Source organism: Teleopsis dalmanni, chromosome 2 (assembly GCF_002237135.1).
Source record: "Teleopsis dalmanni isolate 2A chromosome 2, ASM223713v2, whole genome shotgun sequence".
NCBI classification, from domain to species: Eukaryota; Metazoa; Arthropoda; class Insecta; order Diptera; family Diopsidae; genus Teleopsis; species Teleopsis dalmanni.
The window spans coordinates 125000866-125024680 of NC_051847.1; the positions used below are offsets into that span (position 1 = coordinate 125000866).

Genomic DNA, 23815 nt, shown 5'->3' on the forward strand with positions numbered 1-23815 from the left:
TGTTGACAGTTGATTTGAGTTCAAAATGCAATGATAGATCGGTTCATATATCTCATGAGTTTAAAAAGCTTTTTGAACTCGAATAAATTGCCTAGATAATGCTTAGATTATTTAGCTTTATCCGTACCTGTACGGTCATCTCTCAAATCCACCAAACTAATATATGATTTAGATGGACCAAAGTTATCCATCCACTTTTAAAGTCATTGCTAGATTTGTAGAGTAGTTTTTCGTATTAAAAAATATATTTTATAACCACAAGAAACGTTGATTTGTCTTTTGTTGTGTGTTATAGGCATATATGATACAATCGCATTAAGTATTAACGTATATTAAATATGTATTGAGACAAAAGGAGAATAACTAAAACTACTATAATGGCATAAGTACATGTTAGATTATTATATAGCTATGGTATAAAATGTGTGCAGACTTTGTTTATTTACTTTCGTATAGATTTATATAACTAGCATACCATATAGACTTATATAAAAAATACCATATACAATACCATATCATACCATATACAATACCATGGTACACTCTGACAAGTACTATACTGGTGTAGGTATTACAGGGACGAAAAAAGGATTAATTAATCATTGTATATAATTGGTTTGGGACTATAGACGAATTGAATTGAGTGCTTTGGAGATCGTTTACTCACTGATCTGGCGAAGATAATGTATGCAATTTCGTACGATGAAATTATACGTGTTTGTTTTTGATTCTTAGTTTTTGAATCGCAAATAGAATGACAATCTGTTTTTTACTAAATAAAAATATTCTTAGCATTTTTATAAATTTTCTTGCATGGCGAACTCATATCATTTTTAATATTGAGTAGTGAATATGCAACCACCACAATAACTCAGTTAGACTCGTCGGATCTTCTTTATCTCATTATTACTACATAGTTAAATAACGGTAATACAGAAGATCACAATGGCTAGGTTAATTCGCAAATCGCAGGCCATTTTGTCAGCATCACAATGAACAATAGATATATCCTAGTGGAAGTGCTTGGTTAAACATACGACCTTTGTACCTAACTTGCCAATAGCGGTCGTATGTATATATACATATAATAGGAACTTATTAAGTTACGCATAATATAGTGAATGTGTTAATATTGTCCACTAGACTGTGCATATTTGTCATTGCAAAAAACACTATCGGTCATATAAATATTGACAACTCTTAATTTAGTTAGATGTCAATCCCGTAAAATACTGAATATTAAACTACATAATAAATTTTTAAATAAAATAAAATAAAATAAAATAAAATATCTATGTAAATAACAATATCTAAAAAGTCTAGTTTTCAATTTCCATTCTGTAAGATAGAAGTGCATTGAGTCGAAATAGTTATCGCATTCAGACAAAGTCATTCGAATAGCATTGAAATTAAAAGAAAAACTTATATAAAAGATACTAACTGGTGTTTTATAATCATTCAACTGTAGAACGGCATAGTGAATACTGTTGATATCACATATCAAATGAAGAGAAGGAAAAACTTTGATAGTTCAAAAGTTCATTGAATAGTGGAAATTGCAACAAACATTCGCGGCTTTTGTTGCATTGAAAACTCGTTGCCACATTTAAATCAAAAAAGCAATTTTTATATATTTTCGAAAGTTTTTGCAATTTTTCCAACATATTTATTGTTATAGTTCGCAGTCTGTTAACTGAATTTGTACTCATGTGTGAGACACTAACAGCTCTAACAGTACCAACAGTTAGTATAGAGACTCGTGCAGATATATGGTAGATACAGATACAGCCACAAACGCAGACAAAGATACACCGATAGAGTTGCTCTGTCGCCTGAGGTAGCTCGTTTGATTTATGCATGCATCCTTATATGGTTGCATAAATAGGATATTTGCTGTGTAAAATGCATACTTTTATGTTAAAAATATTTCATCAATAAAAATAAAAAATTCATGAATATATTTTTTAGTTCAAAAGTTCATAAATACATTAAACTCTGATATAACAACAATAATAAAAGTAAGCTCATAAGCAGGAGCATGAGTTGAAAGTCGGAATAAATTGGTTGAACGAATGCAATGTGCTCACTTTACGTATCTTCTCGCAAATATGAAAGTATTTTAAATTATGGCATTGACAATAAGTATCTCAATGAAGCAAATGCGAAAGGATACTTACTCATATGTCAAAATATTTAATTCACTTTAAATTACAAAATCGATTGCCATAGAACCATAGAAAAATGACGAGTTTGTATATGTGACTGTAATTTGTCGCTATGAATATCTTTTATATAGTTAGAAGATTAAATCGAAAGTTAATAACGCCATTATTTTATTTCAGTTGAAATAGAGTCAAATCATCAATTCCGATTTGGCTAAAAATTTGAGATGATAAAATCAATTTTCGTTGACATTCGGGTTGCTAAGGAGTGATCCATAGAGTTTAAGAGTGACTGAAGTTACAGTTTTATTGATGCAGTGAATCTTATTAATACTTGAACATTATATAGTCATCATATATATAGAAAAATATGAAATTAATATTATACTCTTTACACTTATTTAATTAGTTGACCATTGCAGTTGTGAGTCGTCCTTGCCCGCGTGTTCTTTATGCTCTCATAAATAAAAAAATGTTTCGAATAAGTCGAAGAGTGAATGAAAGATTGCCGAAATTGGCATGAGTATGTGGTTGAGACTAGAACCATAAAAAAATTGGATACACATAGAAGTGAATTGCGTTTATGTCGAAGTGTAATACGCACTCTATTGACTGCTCACAGTACTAATATGTATCTCTAGACTTACCACACATACCAGGCATAAAGAAATCTTCAATGTGTACTTGGACTTCATAGCAACACTAACAGAAGACTTGGAGTAACATTTCGTAAATGGCAAAGTAAGCAGGAGTAGAAAAGGAAAAAGATTTCCAAGTCATTGGGTAAATCAATTGGGACCTCTGTTAAGAAAGAGAATGAGCAAGTGAGCCTTACAGAATGTTCAAGCAGAAGTTTGAGTTCTGATGATATACATAAATATAATATACATAAATCAAATAAATGATATGTATAAAATTTTAAATTACAATAAACAATATTCATTTGTAGCTTTAGTCAAATCATAATGGGATATAGATTCATAAAAATTAAAGCACAGGGTTGTATGTGAGTTATATATGGGGAATATTCAATGAGATCATCCAGTAAATTAAATAGGTTTGTGTATAGAACAAAGTTTAATACAACAAAAACTAACGCACGTCGTCTTGTTTATTATAATAAATCGAAGCATGTAGTTCAAAGGTAATTTTGGAGGAATTGAGATACAGCAATTAATTATAATAATGCCACCTCGAAGGAACTATTAAATATATTTCGTAAAATTTTATTTAATATTGTGTTATGTCATTATTACATTAATTCGTATAAATAATTACGGTAAATATTATTCTGTTTAATTTTACAGCATACTCTCTTTTATTTAATTAAATACATAATTTTTTATATATTTTTTATATTACATATATATATTTAAAATTTATTTGTCAAGTACAGTAAGCTTTAATAATTTTTTTGCTGAAACTTGGCTCTGAATGTTGACAAAATATCACATTTCGATGGCTTATATGTACTCATGTATGAACAGGATTAAGTCAAATCAAGTGAATACTGGAAAAACATTGGTATTACTTTAACGACATGAAGTAAGAAAGTAAGTTTGTTTTTGACATTTTTTGGCATAAATTGGGGTCATACGAAGCGTATTAAAATAAAAACAAAAATGTACGTGATACTAAAGTATCTTTAAATAAGTTTAAATAAGTTTATATATATATTAAATTTATACATATTATTCTTGAATTTAATATGAATATTTCTTAATAAATACTTTAAGAGGATATAACTGAAGTGATGTAATAAGTAGTCTTATAGGTATATTTCGTTGACAGAGTTTGGTAATTATAAAAGTTTATATTTGTAATCCTCTACGATTGCTGACACATAAGTTGGGTGGTCTTCAGATGGTTTTCTAGGAAGATTTGTAAACTAAATTGTAAAATATTTTAAAATTTGTTTGAAAAAACAAATTTCTATTGATTGTAGAGTAAAATATATTCGTAAATTTAATATTTAAGTAAAACCTTAACATAACTTTATTTCATTTTAGTCTTATTTTATTTGATAAAAATAAATAAATTTAAACCTTTTTATTTAATTTATATTATGTTGAGCCAGTTGAGACAGTTGAGCCAGTACTCTCTATTAACTGCGAGGTATCGTCAAAACCCCTTGACTGGATTATTGTTTATTACTTCATCCGACTAAGTTCCAGTTTATTTTAGTTACACAAACCTCATTTTCTTCATTACATCAACAGTTTTATTTATATTATAAATTATGATAAATTAGTAATATAACATAAATTATTTAAATTGCGATAAAACCAGCTTATTTGTTGTCGCGACTAAATTGTAATAATTAGTGTTTTAATTATTATAATTAAAACGCAGAGTTGTATATAAGTGTTGTATCGAACTATTCATACCAAATTATTATTAGGCCAAACCCGAACGCTGCGCGACCTTATAGCTTTGTTGTGCATAGCCTTGTTTTTTAACCCTGTAATTTGGATTTTTGTTGCTTTGTTATTTATATGAAGGCATTGTAATACCACAAGTTGCAGTGATCTGTAAAGTAACTAGAAAAAGTCCAGAGGTCTACAATCTTTGGTAAAAGCAACTTGCTGGACATACGTTTTAGTCCATTTTGCAGAGTTGAGAAATTGCCTAAAGTTGGCTCATGATATTAAGCTAAGAATTCTGCAAATTAATTTTTATCTCGTTTCCTGATGATTGCATTCAAGTGATTTATTGTGAGTTTATAAAAAGCCTCCGGACCAAAAAAATTCTGGAAATCCTGATTTTGGTAAGGAAATCGATGACTTCATTACTTTCTTCTTCTTCATGCTTTAGGGTCGATTATGATACTGGGTATTAAATTTTACTAATATATTAGAAAAGCTTAGGCTCTCATACACAGTTTTTGGGAAAATCGTTACAGTCTGGAAAAATTCCAATGCCGCTTGATTCTGTAATGGTATATATGGTGTGTTCTTATTATTTTGCTGCTATTATATTTCACACATAAATAAGTATTTTAATGACATGTTTGTTTGCCTGCAAGATTATTGGATATACAACTATCGATATGAATATTCAGACCCAAGTTTAGTTTAGTTTAGTTTGTTACACATAATAGAATTTTTATTATATGAAGTTAAAAATACTAAAATAAAATTATATATTTCACTTATTACAAAAAATGATCAATTGAAATACTTATTTTGAAATATGATGATAACTTCAATTTATTATAATAAGTGAATGATGACGGACATATATATTTGTATTCTCTTACTAATGTAAGTACTAATGAAAGGTATTTGCAACTGATTTAATATAAAAATAACTAAATAACTTATTTATAAGTGAATTCTCATTTGAACGTACAGTTATAAGTACCAGTTTATCAATACAAAATAAAATGAAATATATTATTAATTTTATTTTTAAAAATTCAAATATTTATTCTTTAACTAAAAACTGCTTAATACTCATATTTGGATTTTTTGAACGTTTTTCGATTTTAAAGCTATTCGATTTTATTTCCATTTTGTGACAGCTGTCAATCAAATTGGTATTTCCACTATTCAAATTCCCTTCCAGTTATGTGGTCTCCTGTCGAAGCAACTAATACGCCATTTCCTTTTACAACGAAGTTTATCATTAATTTCGTTTTAGCTTTTTCAAATGTTGTGAGCTCTTTTTTGAAGACCTTTGGAAAAACGTTCTATGAAAAATGGTGTGCACTTTATAGTGAATACCAAAGTCGCCAGTAGCGGATTTATTGATTTTGTGGTCATAACATAGAAATGCATATTATCCTGTTTTCAAAGCCAGGACTTTGGTATGGCAGAGTACTGATTCACTGTAACCAAATTACACAACTAACGAAGAGTGGATTGTTTTTTATTTTTGTTTTTTTTTGTGTAGATGACGAGAAGTTTATTTTTCATATTTTTTACTATTTCTATTGCATTTAGTTCATTTATATTCTATTCAGTTTTGGTTTAGATTGCATTTTACTTCTCCATAAAATTCGATTTTAAACTGTTCACTTTTTATTCAATTTTTAGTTTTTTTTTAACATTTACAGTACAAAATCGCTTAATAAAGTGTATTTCGAATGTATTATTACAGGTGACACAGTACAATAATTGAGCGCTAAGAAAGGTGTGAACTCTATTGCATGATTTGATAAAATATATGTGCAGGAAAGTGACAATAAAACTTTAACTATTATTAGAGTGTTAAGTGTTAAAATCTAATATGGCACTTTTTCTTTACAATAACTACTCTAAAGAACTCATGGGTATAATAGATCGCATGCAAGTAAATAATAAACTTTTAAAAATAAAACTTGAGAAAGTGACACTTTTTGAATCAGCGATGTAAAATGGTATATATATAAAAGATTTTTCATTTCGTAGTACTAATTTGGTAGCACTGATAAAGCACATGAGTAGAACAGTTATCGCGTGTTTAGCATAAAGTTTACCATTTTCAAATTAAACTCAAACAACAAGAACTAAACTGGCTGATAAACAAAAATTCTGAACTTAATCTTACCTATAAAGTGCAACTTTACAATATAGTGATAAAACCCATATGGACCTACGGAATTGAACTCTGGAGCTCTGCTTCTCCATCAAACATTGAAAAACTCCAAAGAACTCAATCAAAAATCCTCCGGCAAATAGTCGATGCCCCCTGGTATATAAAAAATGCAAATACTTAAATAGATCTAGGAATTAACACAGTCACAGATGTAATTATCAGCAACACACAAAAGTACAAAATCAAACTCAGGAACTATCAAAATCCACTTACAAGCAACCTTACCCAAAACGCTGGTACTCAGCGACTCAAAGGAAACTATATAAACCCACTATTCAAGAATAACGCCCGACATGGTAACGAAATTGGACGAAGCTTTGGCTAAGAACAATTAATTATCAATTTTCCTTTTTTTTTTCAAATATATTAATACAGCAATTAGCAGCGAAAATTTATTGTTAGTTCTAAGTTGATTTTTAGAAGATTCAATAAAAATCAAAATAAAATTAAAAAAAAAAAGTTTGTAAATATAGATCGCTTAGCAACCGCTCTGAGAACTTACTACAGAAATTCTATATAATTCTGCAGAAGAAACACTATCTGCATTACGGGGAGATTATAGTCAAATCATATATCTGGATGCACTATAAATAAAATTAATAAGAAATATTAATAAACTAGATTTGCGGCAGATATGCTAAGCCCCAGGCTTATTGAAACATACGCTCGTCAGCTGCTAAAGAAGATCCAAATTTAACAATATATGCGACAGGTACTGCATCTGGACCACATTATGTTTACGTTGGGATTTGCTTGTATTCCCTATTAATTTCATCTGATACAAGCCCTCAAGCTGTCTGACCAAACCAAGCGTCGAACGTGCACTGATTGGCTGTTTTCTTTTTCGTTTAGTGGATTAGTTAACAAACATAATAACATAATCACATCTAGGACACTGGGCAATTATTGTATGGTGTGAGATTTAGTCTGAACCTGTGATAAGTCCACATCTTATTAAAAATAACGATGATGTGAGACGAATCGCTCATTTCAATCGTGACAATCATATGGCTGCACATTTTTTTGACGTAGAATTGGAGATATGTATATATGAAAAACATATGTGGTTTTGACAGGACGGTGCAACAAGCCACTATCCACACTACACCAATAGACTCCTTTGATAGTTTTGTGAGGGTATGTAAGGATCCTGTTATATGGACAATCCACTATCACCAAACTATTGATTATTTAAAAATGAATAAGCGTGGTTTATATGGAACATGTTAAAGTCAAGATATCGTCGGGTTTGAGCCAATAAGTCAAAGAAAATTACCTCAAAAGAATACATCGTGAAAGATAAGCAAATTCGATGTATTTTGCATTTAATGACCAGATTCGGATAATATATTGAAATCAGCAATTGACCAAAATCTCAGTCACAAGTGTCTTTTGTTTATGTTTGCTCTTAGACCCATAAACTGGATAATTCGGTTTATTAAAAACATAAGTTTAGCAAATTAAAAAAGACTTAATTAAAATTTTTTAATTTGTTTATTTGTATACTTTTGAATTTATTTTCATAAGTATGCAATCTACTAATTACAACTCTTTATGATTTCTATATCAACACACTCGTTTATAATCATATTTATTCCAGATAAGGGGATGCGAAACATTTGGATCCTTTGCGGTCATTTTTCACTTGTTACCTCATAACCATTTTTGTTGCAATTTCTAGAAGCTTTTTTCATTCCTATTTGATTTCAAAGTAACCACATTTTGCTAACGACCGATTTTTCTTTTTCCAGCTTCAACATAGCGACGTATTAAGTCCTTAGTTTCCGTTTTATGTTTGTTTTGTTTTCCCAGGATACGCGTATGTGAACGAAATTCAGGACGGAGAGTACAGAATAAAAGCACTTCAACATTTTGTCCTTTTATTCCATTGTCTCAACAATTTTCCGCCACTTTTGTTATTTTTCGTGTTATTTGCTAAAGGTTTTGTCCTTTCAGCAATTTCAAAAATTTTAAGCTCCACTGATTGCATATACATTTAAGCCAAATAGCAACAATTAGTAGTGAGAAGACAACAACAATAAAAACTGCTTAGATAAAAAGTGTGGTGTTGAACAGAAGTCCGAGTCCGAGGATTTCTAAATGTCTTTGGTAATTTGCATTTAACAAGCGAGTAAAAGCTAAATACACTTCGCAGTTTATGGGGCGTATGAGAAACATTTTCTGTTATTTTAAATCGAAATTTGCAAAAGAAGTGTTTACCGTATCAAGTAATGTACAAGATAATTGAAGAAAGTATGAGGAATAAAGATTCGCAAAAGAGAACTGTGAGTGGGAGGATAAAAAGGAGATAATAAATTTAGGATAATATGAAGCAAGCAAATTTTAGATGACTGAAGAAGGCGAACTGTGGTCAGATCGCGGTGTATATTGCAGTTCCTAATATTTCGTAGAACATTGTTCTGGAAACGTAGGATTATTTCGACATTACTTTGTCTAGCGCTTCCCCATAGTTCACCGCCATATGACCATATAGGTTTTAAAATTTGATTACATAGTAAAATCTTGTTTTGCATGGATAGTGTGGATTTGCGGCCAATCAGCCATTCAATTTTTCGCAACTTCATATCAAGCTCGTCTCGTTTCTTTTTATGTGTTCCTCTCATCGATGTTTTGCGTCCAACGTTATGTCACAAGATATTTTGCAGTGTTGGCATATGGTATCTGGGTACTTTGAATAGAAATAGAAAAGTATTGTATTTTTTTATTTGTTTGAATCGTCATCTTTTTGTCCAATTGTCTAACGAATCTATAGCTGTTTGTAATTTGACTATTGATTCTTCAACGGAGTCAGCAATCGCCAGAACAGAAGTATCACCTGCAAATATTTCAATTTTACTTTCAGGTGTTATTGGCAAGTACGTTGTGTAAGCAGGTATAGTAGTACACTCTCCTGAGGAATACCAGCTTTTATTGCAGATAGGTTTGAGTAACAGTTTTCATGTTTTACATAAAAAACCTCGTGGTAATGTAAGATTTCAAAATCGCAAAACATGATGACAGCAAATATATTTCTAGTTTATTTAGAAGATCTTTGTGGCAGACTTTGTCGAAAACCTGCGCGACATCGAAGAATACAAGAGAACATACTTTTTTACCTTCAATAGCCATTTCAATTTCATCGACAATGCGGTGTATTTGATCTATAGTCGAATGTTTGCCACGAAAATCAAATTGATGGTTTGGTATTAGCTTTTCGGATTCTATTATAGACATTAGTGTCATGTAGAATAGCTTTTCGAAGTGTTTTGAAATGATTGCTAATTTTGAAATAGGTTTATATGACGATATGCATTCTAGCAGGTTGCCTGGTTTTGGAATCATTTTTATTTGTAATATTCCATAGGCTAGGAATATATTTAAGATTTATTGGTGTATTGAATTGCATCAACAATTTTTCAAGTCTTTTATTGCTCATTTTAGTTCGCATTTTGATATTCGATCGATTAGCTGGTTTTTACTCTCTGTGACTATCAGTAATTCATCACAACGCACATTACTAGACTGAAAGATTTTTGTCAGGTTATTTGCGAAAGCTTCGGTTTTTTCTTCATTGCTTCTAACCCATTTTCTATTGCTGTCTTTGAGCGTTGATGTGTAGGTAATGGGTTTCTTTAAGTATTTTGTCGATTTCCACACTGAGTGTTCGGTCAAATAATGGCCTATTGTTGTACCAAAGGACCACAAACATTGGTACGTATATAGACTGAAAGATCAGTAAACGATCAATGCCGAAAAAGGAAACAACTCCACCATTAGGTAAAGAAAAACGAACCTGATAGTTCAATGAATTTGGCTAAGGATAACAGCTCGGTCAGGTCGATTAGAAAAGGGGCCTCGAAGATTTTTGATATTCTCCTAGCTAAAGATGGGCATTGACACATGAAATGGAACACGACCTCGTCCCCATCTTCAGAGCCACAGCCGCGAGGTAATGACAGTAGTTAGGAAATAAAGTTTTTCCGTGATAAAAGAGATATGCGCTACTTTCAAAAACTCAACCATTTTTTTATTTATAAAAAATAAAAGATTTTCTGATTTTACTTGTAGTTCAAAGAATTTAACAAAATATCTGAAACGTGATATTTAAACTCTTTGAACTACATTTCAGTAAACAAAATTTCGATAAATGTTAAATGAATACATTCATTCAAAAGAAATAAATACATTCCGCAAAAAGGAGTAAAACGAGTGTTTCTACGGAAACACTGATAAAATGAGAGCACAATAAAAAGGATAGTTTAACAAAAAAGGAATAGCAATTTTTCAGTTAAAAAATAATGCACATTTAAGCAAATCCTGGAAACATGGATCCATTTCAGAATGCTTTATGTAGTGAAACAATGTTGCAGCCATTTTGTATGGAATGACTAATAAAATGCGTACAATGCAGTAATGTGGCAACACTGGCGGCATTAATGCTGGCTTTATGTCGCGTTTGATAGCAATTTTTTACTGATTGCTCGCAAATGCAAAGATACTTTATTGAGGAAAAAAAGTGTAAAGTAAATAAACAGCATCGGTTGGTTTACTTATAAATTTTATTCATATTTTTTCATGTTTTCTGAAATGGTAAATATTTTTCTGCTTTAAATGTTTTATCTACGATAAATGCAAAAAATAATCCAAAAAAAACTGAGTTGATAGATACGGCTACATAATGCTTTCGTAGTTCCATGAAAAGTACGCAGTTAAAAAGTTTCGTTTAAATCATTATTAAATAATAAAACATAATAATAAAAATAACAAAACATCTTATACATAAACTAAAAAAATTAAATACATAGATTTATGTTATAATATTTTTGACATATATTATGTATCAGTAATATTAATAAGTCTTTTTTATATGGCCTCATGATAATGATATTGCTAAAAAACCATGATCTTAGTAACATCAATTATTATTAACCTATATATATCTATTATCAATATCAATATATTTATAACATATATATACATTAAGTATTGGAAAGTAAGCACTTAGAGAATATCTGCGAATAATAACAATAATGGATATTAGTTATACTTACTACTTTTTTTAAGAAAGACATGTGAATATATATTGATTTACGTACCTGTAAAAAAAATAAAATTAATGAAATATTATATTAGATCTTAATTACTGTTTATATTTTATAAAAGAATTTAAATTTTTAAAAAATAATATATATGTTTGGTAATTTCCATATATTATTCACTTGCAGTGACACGCTTAATATTTCAATATTTCTCTTACTCTCTTTTAATCTTTTTTGTGTGTTCAGCCAATTTTCAATATATTAACTAAATTTTTGTTCTTGTCTTTTCTTTGCTATTCGACTCCCTCTAAGTTTTTAATAGTTTGTTGGTAAGAAAAAATTAACATTGTAATCTTTTATGTTTCACAACGAAATAATTAATAAGTGAACTCGGTAAAGGTTTGTTCCTAAAATTAATACGAAATTTATTGGATCCTATAATTCATCTTTACTTATTAAAACATCACTGTTACAAGCAACTGTAAGTGAAATAGCAGACTGCAACTAATATTAGCTTAATAAATAAATATGGATAGCCTAAAATTGTATTCAACTGATATTAAATCTAAGGTTTGCTATCAAAATTAGGTGTTTGAAGTTAATAATACATCATCTAAATGCTTTTAGATGGAAACTAGAATATCCAGGTAACTCTTATTTTACAAACTGGAATACTGGATTGGAAAAATTGCTGTGGATTTATTAGATAGAGCCGAACACATTCGAAAACTTAAGAGACATAATTGATTTTCCATTTAAACAATTTTTTAATAATTTTTAGTTTTTATTTTTTTTTTATTATTAAAAAGTAGTCTATATAACTATTGCCGATGTTTGAAGTTCGTTTGACATCTTTCTTTGATGGAGTATTATTAAAACTCCGCCCAAAGGAAAAATTTCAACGATCGAAGTTCGTCGGCTATAGTTATATAGACTATTTATTATATATATATTAAAGAAAACCAAAATACAAAATAATCTATAAGCTTTATGTATTTTTACTTTAGTCTTTTTAACAATTAAAAATAACTAAAAAAGTTAACTACAACTATTCTAAATTATAAACTAAATAAGAAATAAATAAGAAATAAGAAACTAAATAAGAAATAAATAAGAATAACTAAATAAGAAAGCTTAGAGTTTGCTTATCTATTTTTTTACTTATGATATTTGAAGCTAATTAAAACTGCTATTAAAGTGTTATTAAGTTGATACTTAAGCTGTTAGAGTGTTTATTATTTTTAATTTATTTTGTATAATTATTAAATACACGCTTCAATGATAACTATATAATATAGATTAAAAATAGAATACCAACTTACAGTTTTTTTTTCGTTAACACAAAGCTATTATAACAAACATAATAAATATGTAATGCATTTATTAAAATATTATAACATATTGCTATGTATACTAAAATGAAATAATAATAAAATATAACATAATTAAAAATGTTTTAAACGGGCTTAATGGACAACCATAAAAATAATATTTAACTACCTAATTTAATCAATATTTTTTAAAATTTGCTTATTATTAGTATATAATAAATAGATAAAGATATAGATAATAATTACAATATATATATATTGTAAATCGTATTTAAAAATTGTATGGGATAAAATAGAATAACTTGTAGTTGAATTAAAAAAAACATAACTCTAGTAACAAAAGTTATAATATTAATAACAATTAATTAATTAATAATATTTTGGTCTATGGAGAATAAACAAGACTTTAGATGCATAATATGCTTTTAAGAATGTGTATACGATATAAGAATATCGAACTTTATTCGTTTCATATCATTTATTTAAAAACAATTGTAGAAGTAAAAATTGTTGCATATAACAAGGCGCGAGTAAATAATATCTACGATCCTGTTAACAACAGAAATTCAACACTGCACATACGATCTTAGAAGCTATTTTAAAATTAATATCAAATAATTGAAAATAAAACAAAAAAGATCTCTAATTTGATACAAATTACAATGGCAGTTCACAAGGATAATAGACAAAATTTGATTTCGGGATGTTTTCAAATAGTGTCAGTAGAAGAAAAATATTTATCTTAAAAAAACAATGATACATTAATAATCAATAAAAATATATATTAATAAAGTCCTTCGATTTTTAGGTTGACTTAAATTCGTCAAATCTAACAGTAGATACTGCTCAAATTTATTATAAATAATTTAATAAACCTTATACCTATTACCTTATTTTTAACTGTAGAAGTCCTACTGACATTTGATTTGAAAGAAGCTATAATAATGGTTTTAATATCTAGGAAATCCTCCTAGGCCATTATACGATTAAATGAAACCATCATTTAAAAGGTGTCATTATTTTTATACATTTTGTATAATAACCGCTTGAGGATATTCCTTAAATGGTAGAAAGCGCAGCATTTTGTAGGAAGATACTCTGTCCTTTCATTAAATAATTGATATGTCATAGTAATGTGTTGATTATGCTTCATAGTAGCATTTCTGTAGTAAGTCTACTTTTAATTAAAATGCAAAATAAAATGTTTTTAAAATGATACATTTTATTAAATGATATTATTATATTACCAATGTATAAGCGTGTATAAATATTGTTTCCTGGTTTTAATTATAAAGAAAACTTCATTTCAATTAAGGTAATTTCAACAGCAACTGAACCTATAATTGAGACACCATTATATGTATTATTAAAGTAAAATTAGTAACAATAAAACAAACTAGTATATGCAATTTTCACGCTGATTACTTAATTTAATGTTTTTCAACTGAAAAGTTTTTTCAACTTTTGAGCACAAACTAGACTCTATTGACATACATGTAGGGGAAGGGAAAGAATTTTTCAAAATTAATCAATTAATTAAAATCCGTTGTAAAATGGTAATGTCCGGATTAATCAGAATTAGGTCATTAATTTGATTTGATTTATAAATTTTAGAATAAAATAATTTAAACATTAATTTATTATCCTTGTAGTATAAAACATCATGTTGACTACAACTTATAGTTCCATGACTAAAACCCAAAAATTACTTAAGTTCTATAACAGGAATACAATTTATTAGGTAATTGATTTAATTTTAAATTACGCATATTTAAAGCAAAATTTCAAATTTACTTCTCAGCACTTTTTTCCAGATATTTAGCAACTTTTATACAGAACATAAAATGCCTGCATAAATGCATTAAAAATATATTTTATGAACCACTTTATGTTTTAGTTTAACATTAAGTATATATTTTGTTTCCATATAATTTTTCCTTTTGATATTTACAGTCGAACATTATTTTCAAAGGCGATTTATTGCTTTAGCAATGCGACGAAGCATTAAAAAGCGGTCCAGCGTCCACAGCATCCACAGCGTCCAGAGCGTCAAAAGCGTCAACAGAAGGCTTAATAGCAAGTGTCTGCGCTTTGACCATAATTTCTTTTGCCGGTTTCGGTTTTATGTGGGCAACGAGGAAAATGTTTTCATTGAGAAAGTGGCTGAAAGCTACAAACTTGCTGAACTGCATTGAAATACATATTGACAAGTTTATACTCATAAATATACACATATTTTTATGGTATTACAAAGTGTTGAAAGCTACAGTCTTTGCATTTGAGAAATGAGAAAATATAATTCTAAAACATAAAATAAAAGGAAAAAGAATCTCAACAATATGTTGCTAGAATATTGATACTGAGGAAAGTAGTAAAAAATGAATTCAAAGAAACAAAGTAAAAATGAGTTCAAATGCATAAAACATACATAATTGCTTTGCTTTAAAACTGATAAAATTTATATCTGTTCCCGAAAAATTAATAGAAATGTAATATAAGAGAGAGCATATCACGTCATCACTTATAAATCTTACAATAAATACATACATATTTAATGATTCAAAAACACTATTTCACATTTACGATATTAGTTGCAATTTTAAGCTTATATCGTAAAAGAACTGCATTTAATCACGTTTGAAAGTGAATCCTATCGATTTGCTTGCTTTTGCATTTATTCATTAATTTATTAAACATTTCTGTAACAAATTAAATTAAAAGTAAAAAGTAAATATAATAATTACATTTAATTAAGTATAAATAAAATTAAAATTAGATTAATAAATTAAAAATATGATTTAATATTATTTATTAAATGATGTTGTTAGGTGGACGGATGGATGGTTAGAAGTCTGTATTAAAAATAAAACTATGTATTTTATTTAAATAACTTTATATAAACAAATTATATTATTATTATATAAAGTGTATAATAGCATTAATTTTATTTATTTTGTATATTTATTCTATATATATTCCATCATAAAATAAATTTTATTTATTTATTAAAAATAGCAAATTTCTCTCTTTTTATTTCAAAATTCGTGATGTTATAACAAGAGATTCAGAAATGCAATTACACAGATAGGACATCTACTTGAAGTCAATAAGTCAGGAAAGCTGACACATAACGAGAAATACATATTTTTATAAAATTTTATTTTTATATACATGAAAATAGTTTTCAGCATAAGATAAAAAGAAAATTATTTTTAAAAATATCACGCAAACTTAATTACTTTAATTATTTAGCTATAAAAAAATATATAATGTATGAGGTCTAATACGTTTCCTTCAAGCATCACAAAAATTTACAAAAAAACTGACTATGTCACTAACTAACTAACTATGACTATGTCACACATTTTCATGTAAAGGGTATAAAAAATCGATATATTCGCAGTTATATTTTAACTAAAGAATATTCCTTCTTGCTGCGCAAAAGAAGTAAGAAATCGATGTTGATATTGGTTAGATGTTGCTTATTAGAACATATGTCTTAAGAACGTATATATTATTAGAATATGTGTAACTATGGATCTTTCGCAATAGTAAGATTCTATAATCTCTGGGCAATAACCACTTAATAAACATCAGTTTCTGACAGCATCACAATTCGTAAGGTTGCGAAATCCATGAACTAAATTCATTTCGAAGAAGATAAGTATAGCAATTGGCACATAGTGACTACTAATGCTACTATTATTTCTCATACGGCTAATCTAACCAATTTTTTTGTTTCATTTATTATATTTTACAACTGTTTATTGACAACAAATAGTTTCACTTATAATGTATATATTATATTATATTATAAGTCTATACTTATACTTATAATATATATTATCTATAATGTATAGATAATATTATAGTTTACATTCATCTTTAAAACGATTCTATATTTTTTTTAAAAAGTTCTTATACGGATTATAATCATTTTTGAGTTTTAATAACAATATCTAACCAAATATCAGATCTGCAAATAATATAAGGAATATTAGAAATAATCCCACACTTCACTAATGTCCCACAATTGTATGCCAGATCGTTTCTCATCACTCAATTTTAAGTATAGTTGCTTTTTTACAGGAAAGCACAGTGATAATCTTTTAATGAATCAATTATTTTATCGTTTATATCGTGGCAGAGAAGATATAACTAAAAGGTAAGTTGTAAGAAATACTGACTATTCTCCTTGTTTTACTTGAGTAAATAAAGGATATAAAATCTTTTAAAAATAGCAAGAACTAGAAGTAACTAAAATTAATGAAATGCAATCAATATTAATTCTTTGGTACAAGTAAAATATAATTTATTTATAAGATGTGATTTAGTTTGCAATTAAACAAACTTGTTGATAATGTAAAACTGTAACCTTAGGGAGAATATCATTGGCGTCCATGCTATTTTATTGCCTTCTGAAAAATACACACCGTCATGGTGATTATTTGGCGTCATTTTTTGAATGACACTGGGGTCATGATATATGCTTTATTCCTTCACTCATATAATAATGATAATAATTACACGGGTATTGATGGATGTTTAGTATGCAGCAATAACTCCAATATTATCAGTAAAAAACCTATATCTGCATCGATTGCAAATATTTATAACGATGGGTTATGAATTTTCAAGTTCTGGACTCTATGGCAGAAGGTTTTTGAAAAATCATTATCAAAAGTGCAAGAGATAAACTCTTTATATTTATATAAAAAATATTTATTATTCAAAATGTAAATTCTTTTAGATCCACAAATTTAACTTGGCTTATTGAAAGGAGATCTATTGTATCTCAGCAAAATAAACTTATGATATACGAACAGGTCTTCAAGACTATATGGCTCTATGGCATCCAAATTTGAGGTTGTGCCAAAAATCATATAATATATATCGTACAAAAGTACCAAACACTTAGGGATTCAGTTAACGCTGCGTGGTATGTGCGAAATGCTGATCTACATCGTGACCTTAAAAACGTCACGATTCTGTAAAAAGAAATACAGCAGACTGCCGAAAATCATTATGACAAACTGAGTCAACACTTAAACAGCACTATTCCGGCGTTACTTTCGGAGTCGCTTCAAACCAAAGGACCTTTTGAGGCGTTTAAAGCAGCAAGGAGATGACTAGCTTAGATCTATATGGTCATTTTTGATAAGTAACATTACTTGTAATATTATATTAAAAAAACCTTTTGTTAGTCGACATGACTAGTTGTTAATTTAAACTTTTGTACTTTATTTAAATACATTAAAACAAAAGAATATAAAAATTTAAGAAAAAATGCTTCATAAAAGTGCTAATTTTATTTATATTGTAACAGGTGAAGCAGCGTCATATGTTATAATTATTAATCTTTATTAATAACCCCGTGGAAAATTGACAGTATTCGTTATAAAAGAAAGATACTTTTAAAAATTGGCTAGAAGAGAGGAAATCTCACTGTAAACTATAGTTACTAGACCAAGTATATTCACAATAAGCCGTGTAAACTACCCTTAGGATTTCTACCCTTAGGATTATATTCCGATACTCCTGATTTGTTTGTGCAAATTAACACATTATGATTATAGTCCAATGTTTTTGAGCTTTTCTATTAAATTTTATAACAACAATTGATGTTATTCTTCAATGGTGCAATGCATTAAAAGTGACATCTTAATACTTGATATGTAAAAATCACTGGAACACATAGCAGTAGTAGTAGTGCACTCCACTTTACTAGTTCTATTCTATAGATATCAATTAGATGAAGTCTTCATCTCTGCACACCAGCGTACATACGTAAGCCTTTTAAAATTTGTAAGTAAATTAAATTGTAGTCCATAAAGAATAAAACAGAATAGATTTTGTATATTTGGTTTACTAAAATTATGTGTTTTTATGTTTCATCAAAATAAACAAAAACAAACTATTTTCGAACTTTTCTGCTTTAAAATTCCATTTTCCATTTTTTATTAGAGGTTTTTTTTCGGAAATTCCTTGACTCGATTTGTTTATTTCTTATGTAGTTAGCATTTATTTAATGGCGGGAATTGTTAATATTTTCCTTTTTATAATTTTTTTATTTGTATTTTTTGCTTCTTCTTTTTGTTGTTAAAAAGTTTCCAATACTTTTATGTTTACGTATCTGGACCCCTTTTGCCTGGCTCAGTCGACTCGGCACTTGTTTGGTGAGACAATTTAATGGATTTACTATAAGAAAATGTGAAATGTGAACATTGAAATAATCTTTGTTGTGTTGACTTTGTGCTGCTGTTGATGTGCCATGGATATGATTATGAGTCTTCAGATGTGCGAGTATATATGACGAACTGTTTAATTTAGTGTAGTGATTGATGTTTGCGACTGCAGTAGACATTAATTCAGAACAGATCGGGAAGCTTCTACATGGTTGTTCGTGTGGTGGCTATACTTTTCATTTTTTTTCTTCTCATGTACATATAATTTCATACTTTGTTATGAACTTCAAATTGCATTAAAAAAAATCTTAAGCGATTTTGTTGAGTTATGATGCGACTACAAAGGAATACTGTCTTGGAGTAGGAATTTAGTAGAATGCAGAATTTCGCCTCTTCTTTTGTGTTACGTATTTATAGTTCAACTGCAAGTATTAGGATTTTTATATCGCATTAAGCTGTGCTCATTTTATTGTCATTTTACTTGAAGCGTTCAGCAGATGTGTTGTTTTAACTGCTTCAAGGACCTGCACATGGACAAACCGCCAACGTTAACAAGCCTCACTAATTAACTTAATCTTCGGAATATAAATTTAGTGGAATTGTAATAAACTATTTTTAACCACAACAATATTTTTAATTATATTTAAAATGGTTACAGAAGTAGAGAACATTGAAGCTTTTGCAAACGCAGTATGCCTAGAGAATAATATGTCAATTTCCTTGAAAGAATCGATTTTTTTTCAAATTTTACATTAATTTCAGTCATTCGTAGCCTGATCTATCTTGCGTATGATCTATTTTGCTTAACGAAGTCAAATGTATTATATATTCAAAGTTATTACAATAATGAATACTTTAGATTAGTTTAAGTCTTCTACAATGGCGAATAAGGGAGGTTAGATCAAGATTAAGCAAGTCTACCAGGATTCCAATATATCGTTTATAGACTCATGTTTTACTACTTACGCTATCATTATAAGATTAATCTGTTCCGACATGATTATATAATGATGAGAACTTACCACAGCTGCGTTGCAATTAGGTATTCATTTCTAAAGTTACATTTTTGGATATAATGAGGCTAAGAGATCAGTATTCTAATAAGTATTTCACGTATCACATCTGTAAGCATACGATTTTTTAAGTATTTCAGTTCTGCTAAGGCTAGCCATCTGTAAATCATCGTACATTGTTTTAAGGTATTCAGAGATCGTATATATCCAACTAAGGGTTTCATCGGTGTACAATTTAAGTCTATAGTTCCTAGGGAAGAATAGAAGGCACGGTTTTCCAAAATTTTTGGAAAATTTGATAAAATAATATTACTTAGACTGATATCTTGCACAAGAGGTAAGAACTTGTTAAGTTCTCTTTCTCTTTTTAGCATGAACTGCAAAAGTCGTCTTCAAGAAGTTTTAGATTTGTGTGTGCATGTTTAGTAGAAAATGCTTGGGTACTAACAAAATTAAATGACCGATTTCAGCTCTAAGTAATTCAGTTTCCATTTCTGCATGGGTTAATAGATAGATTAAAAAGTTTATTGTGAGAAAGTAATGAATTTGGCGAAATTTATTGTGAATGACTCTTGCTGAATTGTATCTTTTATTTTAAGAGTTAAAAAAATAACACCTATTGTGATTTATGGTAATTTCCTGAACTTTGCAACAAGTAACATTTAGGCTTATTTTAACTTCTTGATCTTGATCAGCACCTTTACTCCATTTTATCTGTGGACAGTTTTAAGTCACACTAAATACGGGGCTTTACGGGGCTTTATAATATGATGGATCTGATGTCTTTGTATCTGCCTGTGTTTATCAAATTTCGCTGTATTTTTAGGATACTGAGTGTTTGATAATTGTGACTATTGTCATAACAAATTGTTAGAATCTTAAAATAAATTAAGAATTAGATATTATTAAGCTCTCTTTGTAAACATTTTCAAAAAATTAAATATAATTTATTTATTTATTGTTAGCAGAAATGATTTCATATCGGCATATAATTTGCGATATCCACTATAAAAACAGCAGAACATGAATTAACAGGCACCGATTGGTACGTAGGGAGAAAAAATTATAGCTTAGGGCTGCGCCTATAAGCAGCAGTTTATACTCTTAACAGTAGCAGCCTTAAGCATTATATCCTGGTAACTCAAGGAGGGATACATTGATATTTCTACTAACTTCGTTTAGATGTATAAGACAGAATATTTAGACTAGCATATAACATAATATTATTTTGCAATAAGTAAAACTTAATAAAGTACCTAAAATGTTCATTAAGTTGAATGTTATTTATATTTAAACAACGTTTTAAGTATAAGATTTTCAGATCCATGCAAAAAACATTTATTATTCATTTCCAGTCATAGTAACGACATCTCTAAGCGTAGATTTAATGTGGTTTCTAAATTATAAACTTAATGGTAACAGATATATAATAATGATAGGATGGAAAGCTGCCAAATTTAAAAATACTTATTACTAGAAATTTAAAAATATTAAAATTAGAAACATATTATTTTACAGTGTATTTATCTGTAAGATGTAAAAAATAAAATAAAAGATCATATCATAATAAGTTTGATTTAAGAAGCCTAAATGGATGTTAATGGACTAGTTGACGGAATTATTGTCACATGTGAATAAGCACATCTTTTAGGATAACTGTCAAATTGAGATTAGTTTGAATCGGGATGTATATGTTCCTATTAGTAATTTTCATGCTAGCGAGCCTTAATTTAGCGAGATTTAAGAACAAATCCACATAAATTTAAAAAAAAATTTATATGTCAAAATGTACATATGTAGTTATATGGGTTGTTTTATTTTATTATAAGAACTTATAAAAAAATCGCAAATAATGAAGTCAATTTTTATCAGAATTCATCTTATTTATATAATGTATAATGCTTATATATGTGATAAATAACCAGTAGAATTTTTTTAATATATTCCACAAGGAGACATACTGAGGCTTGCAACACTCTGATACTTCATAACAATATAATTACAATATTGAGGTCTTTTAATCTTACTTGGTCATAGATATACTCATATATACGAATAAAGTCAGTAAAAACTTCCTTGTCGAGTCCAGAAATTATGTGTGGTAAATAATATTAAAGAAGATACATAATTTTTATAAAACTCAATACGTCATCAAAAACTAGTGTTGACATTTATATGAATTAAGTCCGTGAGCTCGTTTGTTCCATATCATAGTAAATATGGGGTCCTAAATTAGGACTGCCATAATTGGTTGGAGTTTAACTATATTTTGACTACCTTCTGCTCAAAAAGTATCCGGATTTTGTTGTTTGTTTACTACTCTTTAAGTAATAGACCTTTTTCAAAAATTCTTGTTGTACGCGATTTTTTGACCAAACACGGCACCACTGTCATCGCTCAGAAACCATATTCGCCAGATCTGGATACGTGCGACTTTTCCTGTTCCCGAAACCCAAATTGCCCCTTCGTGGTAAGCGTTTTGAGTCGATTGAATCGGTAAAAGAGAATTCACCGAAGAAACTAAAAGCCATACCTGCACGGGCCTACGAAAAGTGTATGGAAGATTGGGTTAAGCGTTGGCATATGTGTTTCGCTTCAGAAGGAGCATATTTTGAAGAAGATAAAATAAATTTGGAATAAGTTTAAATTTGTGTGTTTTATTTACAAAATCCGAGTACTTTTTGAGCAGAAGGTATGTACTAATCATAGTGGGCTTCATTAGTTCAACGAACAATGGCGCAATATGAAGTGTAATTCAATTCTTTTGGTCAACAACTTTTGATTTTTTTATTATATCCTCTGTTTTTTGTAATTAGATATTATTTTAAATATTTATATAAAATCAGACAAGTGGTGACTGTTTGATGGTTTTTATGCATTTTCATAGATCAGCAATCTCTTTACGACTTTTGCAGTAACAAAAAAGATCAATACTACACAATAAAATTTTATGGTGTTGTAAGGTAGCAATTTTGTGCTATGATCAAGTACATAATGTATGTATTACTGTAGTGTTAAGTCAAGTAAAACTTATATATATTCTTTATATAACAACTGTAATGTTTGTATCTTTATTTATTAATTTTAATATACATAAACAACAAAAATTATTATAATTTAAAATTATACAAAATTCTATGATGAGGAATTTCAAATCAATAGAATTAATTCAAATAAGCTTCACATCACTTCGCTACTCATATATTTTAGTTACAATATGTCTTTTAATTAAATATTTTTCATGAATTTAATTATATATAAAATTCAATAAAATAATTTTCGTTTTAACGTTTTGAAGTGTTCATTCATAAATATCGAGTAGTATAACTTTCATTTAAAAATCTTGAATGACTGAGATGTAAAAACCAAATTCATTAAAGCACTTCACTGCGTATGTGGACGGTGATACAATTAAGCCGTGTTATATCGTCATGAGTCAACACCTTCGCTTTTAATTAACTGATAGTGAGAGATAGGAAATGTACGAAGAAGATGTAAACAAAATCG

General features: G+C 28.5%; 2 protein-coding genes across 2 annotated transcripts in view; both read left to right on the plus strand.

Annotated features, from left to right (window-relative positions):
* LOC119675640 overlaps positions 1-15700 on the plus strand; it is a gene marked incomplete at its 3' end in the record, with an annotated part of 46920 nt that extends 31220 nt beyond the window's left edge. The window contains 1 exon segment of the mRNA XM_038086847.1: positions 15064-15700. Coding sequence (XP_037942775.1) covers positions 15064-15305 — 242 coding nt within the window.
* Positions 1-23815, plus strand: part of LOC119682735 (serine/threonine-protein kinase PAK 3-like) — a 491650-nt gene that overhangs the window by 301027 nt on the left and 166808 nt on the right. The window lies entirely within an intron of this gene.